At 31.9% G+C, this 6,543-nt stretch overlaps 1 protein-coding gene and 3 non-coding genes across 4 annotated transcripts; all 4 read left to right on the top strand.

Moving 5' to 3' along the window:
* The first annotated feature begins 1,296 nt into the window (after positions 1–1,296).
* LOC139884454 (uncharacterized) lies at positions 1,297–3,326 on the top strand. Its single transcript, XM_071868486.1, has 6 exons — positions 1,297–1,336; positions 1,450–1,549; positions 1,695–1,875; positions 2,014–2,086; positions 2,183–2,362; positions 3,055–3,326. The coding sequence occupies exons 1-6, from the start codon at positions 1,297–1,299 to the stop codon at positions 3,324–3,326; spliced, it is 846 nt and encodes a 281-aa protein (XP_071724587.1).
* A 677-nt stretch (positions 3,327–4,003) lies between these two features.
* On the top strand, positions 4,004–4,094 carry LOC139884462 (small nucleolar RNA Z195/SNORD33/SNORD32 family). The gene has a single exon (XR_011771899.1). It is a non-coding gene; the product is annotated as a small nucleolar RNA Z195/SNORD33/SNORD32 family (small nucleolar RNA).
* A 34-nt stretch (positions 4,095–4,128) lies between these two features.
* Positions 4,129–4,215, top strand: LOC139884463 (small nucleolar RNA Z196/R39/R59 family). The gene has a single exon (XR_011771900.1). It is a non-coding gene; the product is annotated as a small nucleolar RNA Z196/R39/R59 family (small nucleolar RNA).
* Positions 4,216–4,449: 234 nt separating this feature from the next.
* LOC139884464 (small nucleolar RNA snoR100) lies at positions 4,450–4,552 on the top strand. Its single transcript, XR_011771901.1, has one exon. It is a non-coding gene; the product is annotated as a small nucleolar RNA snoR100 (small nucleolar RNA).
* Positions 4,553–6,543: the final 1,991 nt, after the last annotated feature.

The following is a 6,543-nucleotide window of genomic DNA, read 5'->3' as shown; positions in this document are numbered from 1 at the left end:
TCATGTCTTGTTACGATTTCGTTGTTTTGTTCGAATGCAATAATGTTTGTATTGCTGCTGCATTGTTGCTCTAATTCTATAACACTCGATAATTTACTTGATGGGAACTTTCGCAAGTATATTTGATAAGTTCCCTGGATAGAGTATTTGTTGAAAAAGTCTGAATCATTTCGAATAGAAGTTTGTGATTAAGTATTATAGCTTGATTGTTTATTGGACCTGCGCGGCCTTTTGAATCATAATAATTGACAATGAAATCCATTGCTGGATAGTTTCTGTTGTTATTCTTAGCTGTGTTTTTTTAGTATGATTACTATTGTGATTGTAAAGCGAATGCTAATTTTGTTGTTTTCATTGTTTCTCAGTGGAAGAAGAAGCGTATGAGGAGGTTGAAGAGGAAGCGCCGAAAGATGAGACAGAGATCCAAGTAGACGACACTAGTCGATGAAAGCGTCAAGGCTTTGATTGTTTCATCTTCTAGTTTTAGGTTTGCTATGTGATTTTGGTAACTCGGGATTTTGCTACTGCCAGTTGTTCTCAGTACACTTTTAATTATATTTGTTTGAAGTATTTTTGTTGGATCTTATGTTTGGTAACTTTTCTCAAATAATTCGCGAGCCACTTCATGTTTAACAGATTTATCTCTGCACTTCAATGAATCTTCCCCATTCCCGGTTAAGCTGAATCATTGTATTCCTGGGCGAATCTTTTTGCGACTCTGAGATTAAACTGACTTTTTAAAAATAATGGTGCTAATTTCTACTAGTATTCTATAACGTATCAGATCGTCTCACACGAGTTCTCACAAGGCAGTTTCATATAGGCATTGTCTTCTCAGTTACATTGACTGGCCTATAGTATTTTGTATTTGAAATAAAGAGATCGTAATTAATTGATACTTTGCATCTTGCCTCTAGTATTTGTAATTTCTTTTATTACTCCATATGCTCAACTTTATAATCTCTCTTCAAGGGTTAGAATTTACACTAGTTGCTTAATATGAAGTTCAACCCCCAAAAAGAGGGAAAACAAAAAGGGCTGTCATTTGCTGATTAGAAAATGACTTAGAAGTAGCGGAGCCTAACTTGGGGTAATGTAATTATCAAAAACACTAGGCCCAAGCCCAGCCTATAGCTGCATGTGATCACGAATTGACGACATTAATCAGCAATCCATACCGATTTTAACTCTCAACTTGTCTTTACCTTTTCATTCATCTCTAATCTCTCTGCAAATCTCTTTCTTTCTTTCTCACTCTCTCTCTGATACATTGACGTTCAAGGGTCAGAGATCAACATGAGTGTTGTATCTAAAGTTGCTGTTGTAGGCAGTGGAAGTGAGCTCTTCTTCTTTGTTATAATGTTAATATATAACAATAATGTTTTGTTTCTTATTCAATTCAGTGATGATTGATTTGATTAGAATAATTCATGAAATGTAAATGTGCAGTTTCAGGAGCAGTTTGTGCATCAACACTGGCAAGGAATGGGGTCTTAGTCACCCTCTTCGACTCAGCTCGTGGTCCCGGTGGCCGGATGTCTCGGAGAAGGTTTCTGTTTCTTTCCATGTTAAAACCATTTCGAATGAAAACCGTCTTTATTAACTGTTTTTCTGATTCCCGAATTGATTTCTTTCGAAATTATTTCATTTATTTTATTGAAATGTAATGAAGATTATGTATTTTATTGGAATAGAGAGACCACTGAAGATGGGAAAGAGCTGTTTTTTGACCATGGAGCTCCATTTTTCAATGTCAATGATTCTGATGCATTGGCTCTTGTGCAAGATTGGGAGTCAAAGGGCTTGGTTGCTGAGTGGAAAGAGAATTTCGGATCCCTTGATCGTTCTTCCTCCAAGTTTGTCGACATCGAACAGGTTTGTATTTTGTAATAGTTCTCTATTATTTATAGTATATGAATTTGTTGATCAAGTGCATTCATGTACTAATACAAATTTGATTATCCCCTTCCTTATTGTTAGCTGAAAATTTCGATGCATATTAAATTTATACAGAATGGTCTTATCAAGAAATATGTGGGCGTTCCAGGCATGAATTCAATTTGCAAGGCATTGTGCGTTGAGCCTGGTATGTGATGATCCTACTGCTTTTCTCTTAAGATTTTTCTTCATTTATGATGAACATCTTAAAATTTTCTTATTCGTTATCTTCCATATGTTTCAGGAGTTGAAAGTAAATTTGGGGTTGGTGTTGGGAAGATGGAATGGTCTGAGGATGAATCTTTGTGGTCATTGACTGCAATGGATGGACAAAAACTTGGCCTTTTTAATGGTGTGGTTGCATCTGACAAAAATATAGCTTCTCCAAAGTTTACAGAATTGACAGGACGGCCACCACCTATTGGTATTATGACTCTCTTTTTTCCTGTCTTTTCTGCATCCTGAAATCGAAGTTACTTATGGCTTTGGCTTCGGTTTACGTGTGTGAAACCCTTTTCCAAAATCTTTTTTGCTGACAGTACAAAATGGGTGGCAAATGGAACTAAGGGTCCGTTTGATACGATTTTTTTATTAAGTACTTTTTTATTTTAATAAAAAAATAGTTTTTAATAATAAAGTAAACTATTGTTCGGTAAATATAATAAGAATCATTTTAAACTAAATTTATGTTTGGTAAAGTTATTTTTGAAAATTCATTTTATACAAATCTATTTTTATGATTTAAGTAGAAACAAAAGTAATAACAAACACAAATATTATTTTAATATACGGTAAAAATAGAAAGAAAAAAAATAATACCAAACAGGCCTAAAGTTCCGAGAAAAATGATTTAGTTGACATAGTGTTCTCATGTGATACCTTTGCCTACAATAAACCGTTGTGTTTGTCTCTTTTCTCTAATGCATAATTAGATCAGTATTTTTCTAGAAAATTAGTCTAGGGTAAAATTGGTGGACTTATAGCATATGTGGGATCCCATTGTTTCCCTTTCTATTTTGTGGCCTAACAACGAATGTAGCTTTCTACTGAATGGATACCGAGAAAATGAAATGGCTGCAAGACTACTTCATACACTGATTCTGCATTTTGGCGCAGAAAAGGATTTGTGTCCGGGGTTGGCTTTGAAGTTGCAAGATATTCCTGTTGCACCTTGTTTTGCTCTTATGCTGGCATTTGCTGAGCCTTTGTCTTCGGTGAGTCATTATCTACTAGCCGTTCTAGCTTTTGTTGATTCATCAAAATTTAATAGGGTAGATCATTATAGAACCAAACTTCTCCTTCAATGTTTGTCAGCTCTCTATTCATCAAAATGTTCTAGCTCAGTTGCTTATAACTTGCTTCTTGCTGAAAAGGAAAAGGAAAAATGAATGTGTAATGATCAATTCTATGTTTATTTACTCTTTCCTCGCAAATTTGAGTCGGGGGGAAATGAAAATGGTCCTTCTCATAGTTGTCTTGTCTTCAAAAACATGTAGATAGAATTTTTCAATTTAAAGTTGACTAAACACACAATTATACTTGATCAAATGCAATGTGTTCTAGATTGATATAGCTATTTAATAATTGGTTTTAGGTTAAGCGATCGCGGCAATTGTCCTTCTTAATTACTACCTTCGTTTCACAATACAATGATGTATTGGATTCTCTATGCTATGATGAAAACAGATTGAATAATCAAATTATGTCTCGTGGAAAGAATTACTGTATTTATTGGGCTCACATAACGTAACGTATGGGTTGGTCTAATTTCTCAAGTTGATGATTCACACACAAGTACAGTAGTATAATTCAAGTTGGGCTTTGGCTGCGTGAAAGGATACTTCTCCAAAACCCTATTTGTCATCTCTTATCTCTATATAAACTCTCATCTTGCGTCTGCTAAAACATCACCAATCTTTCTCCTCTCTGTGTTTCGTCTCCTTCTCTCATTTGTTCATGTTCCGAATTTTATTCTTACGAATTGTCAACTTCTGTCTTATAAGCATTTCGATTCTTGATGGTGATTGACGTTATCATTTCTGATTTCAATCTTATGCTGGGAGGGAAGATAGATGATGATGATATTATACAGAATCAATCCAACGCTGATAATTTCAAGTTGATGATTCAAAACATGCACTACCATCTGATATCTTTCCTTTTGCTTTTAATTTCATCACATATACTAATTGCAATCGGTGATGTAACAAGTTTACACTTAGCTGATTAACCATGATTAGCATAATAACTAATCACCATCTTTCGGCTGAGATTGCTCAATATAAGTAGTTTTAATTTTGCCCAAGGTATCTAATGTCTTGACTTAGATTCGTCGATAGCTAGATGTTTCGTTTAATTGGGCAGAAAGGGAAGTAAAACAGGTCTTGCGACACTGCTTGCTTCAGATTAAAGCTAGCTTGCTGTTACTAAATCCCTGCTTACATTCATTAAATACATTGATTAATTGTAGTATTATTCCGTGCATAATTAAGCCGATGCTTTGGATAAATAGAATGAAGAAAGCATGGTTATGTGTACGGAGATTGAAACTCTAAGGTCAATATGTCTGTTCCCTCTGATTCCTGATTCGGGGACCTGGTTGCGACCTACATCATACTAATAATAATCTCTTTAATCGTTAAATTCTTTGTTATGGATTTTTAGTTAGATTCAATGACCTTAGTTTCAATTCCTAATTCAGTAGATTAATTAAAATCGGCGACTACTGACAACGAACCTATTTCTAAAAGGCAGTCATTATAATATGGAATTAATCTAAAGAATTTATAGATACAATTAATCTTTTATGATGCCAGCTTCACTATCTGGTCAATGGGATTACTTTGTGTGTTCAATTCCTTTCTGACTCGTTCCCTTGAAGCCAAATTGATTCTGTGTTGCCTCGTCTTTAATTATTCCCTCCCCTCGTTTTTTACTTTGGGGAAGATTAGTGAAGCAGCTATATTATTCATGAATTTTTTTAAAATATTGAACGAAGATGAGTCAATTGCAGTTACAGACCTGTAATGACTTGCGGATATGATCGCGATCATAAAGAACATCTAAAAAGATAATATTTTGGATTATTCCCTCCCTCTCGGTCCTCTGGAATGATAATACTTTGGATTTTAGATGAACCCTACCCGTTGAAATCAAGATATTTCATTGAAAGAAATTTAAAGGCACAAAATTCCAAAGACAAAACTAATAAATGCTGCTTCTTCTGGCTTCACAAGCTTTGTTCAGAAATAAGCTGTAAAGTGTGTCCACAAGTATTTACTGTTTACTGCCACTATACTGTCTTCTTTGAGTCTTAACTCCTATTTCCAGTCTTTCTCTGCCAAGTTTATTGCTGATTTCTTTCTGCCAAATCTAATTGGGATTTTATCTATGTCAATGGAGAACTCAATGCAAAGTTATTGTATATACGAATAGAGCAGGCCAAAGTACGTACAAGTGATTCTATTTTCACTGCTCCACGCCAGTAGTAAATAAAACACATCTTCAGTCAAAACCATTATCTGGTCCACTCGTCAAAAGAATTCTAAAACAAAATAAGACAAAAGCTAGTAATTTTTAGAAAGAGAGAGCAAAGTGAGATAGGAAACATGAATCAGTGATACTCCGATGCATGATTATTGATCAGTCTAATGAAAGAACCAATTAGAAAGTTGATGTTAAAGATTGGAAGATTTTATTTTATCAATTTGGACTTTAGAAAGAGGCAGTCCTCCCCCAAATTCCTATAATTCTAAAGAAGTATTATTTTAAAAATTAAAAATTTAAATATATTATATGAGAAATTATATAATAATTATTCGTATTAAACATTATTAAATATATGTCAAATATTATAGAAAAGATAATTATTTTAAATCTATCAATTATAATTATTTTTATTTTATTTCAAAATCTACGATCTTAGAATTAATAATTTATTTTGGTTTTAAAAATAATAAACAGAACAAAAAATAATAATTACATATCAAAATGTGATTTAATGATAACATTTATAATTACATGTAATCAATTTAATTGTTCTTATTGTCTGAAAAATAAGATATACTAATTTTAATTAAGAATAGAAAAAAATAAAGCGGATTTTTATTAGGAATAATAGTTTAATAAAAAAAATAATATATATTATACTTTGATTAAGAATAATATTTTTAATAATATGTCCGTTTGAAGAGGAAAAAGAAGATATATCTTTTTTAATTAGGAATAGGAAAAATGAATAAAATGAATTCTAATTAGGAAAAATTATTAGTTGTTTTAAAAATAAGATATGTCCGTTTTGATTAAGAATAAGAAAAAAAATAACGAATTTTTATTAGGAATAATAATTTAATAAAAAATTATAAAAATAATATATATTATAATTTGATGAGGAATACTTTTTTTAATAATATGCCCATTTGAATAGAAAAAAAAAAAGAAGACATGTTCATTTAATTAGGATTAAAAAAATAATATTATGAACTTTAGTGAGGAAAAATTATTTAATAAGAAAATTAAAAAAAAATTAGTGTATTATAATTTTATTAAGAATAATTTTTTAAATAATAGATAGAAAATTGATTAGGAATAAAATTATTATATTAG

The sequence above is a fragment of the Rutidosis leptorrhynchoides genome, unplaced genomic scaffold, assembly GCF_046630445.1.
Source record: "Rutidosis leptorrhynchoides isolate AG116_Rl617_1_P2 unplaced genomic scaffold, CSIRO_AGI_Rlap_v1 contig555, whole genome shotgun sequence".
NCBI lineage: Eukaryota > Viridiplantae > Streptophyta > Magnoliopsida > Asterales > Asteraceae > Rutidosis > Rutidosis leptorrhynchoides.
Note: the sequence above shows the minus strand (reverse complement) of the source record. Positions and strands in the feature narration are given on the sequence as shown.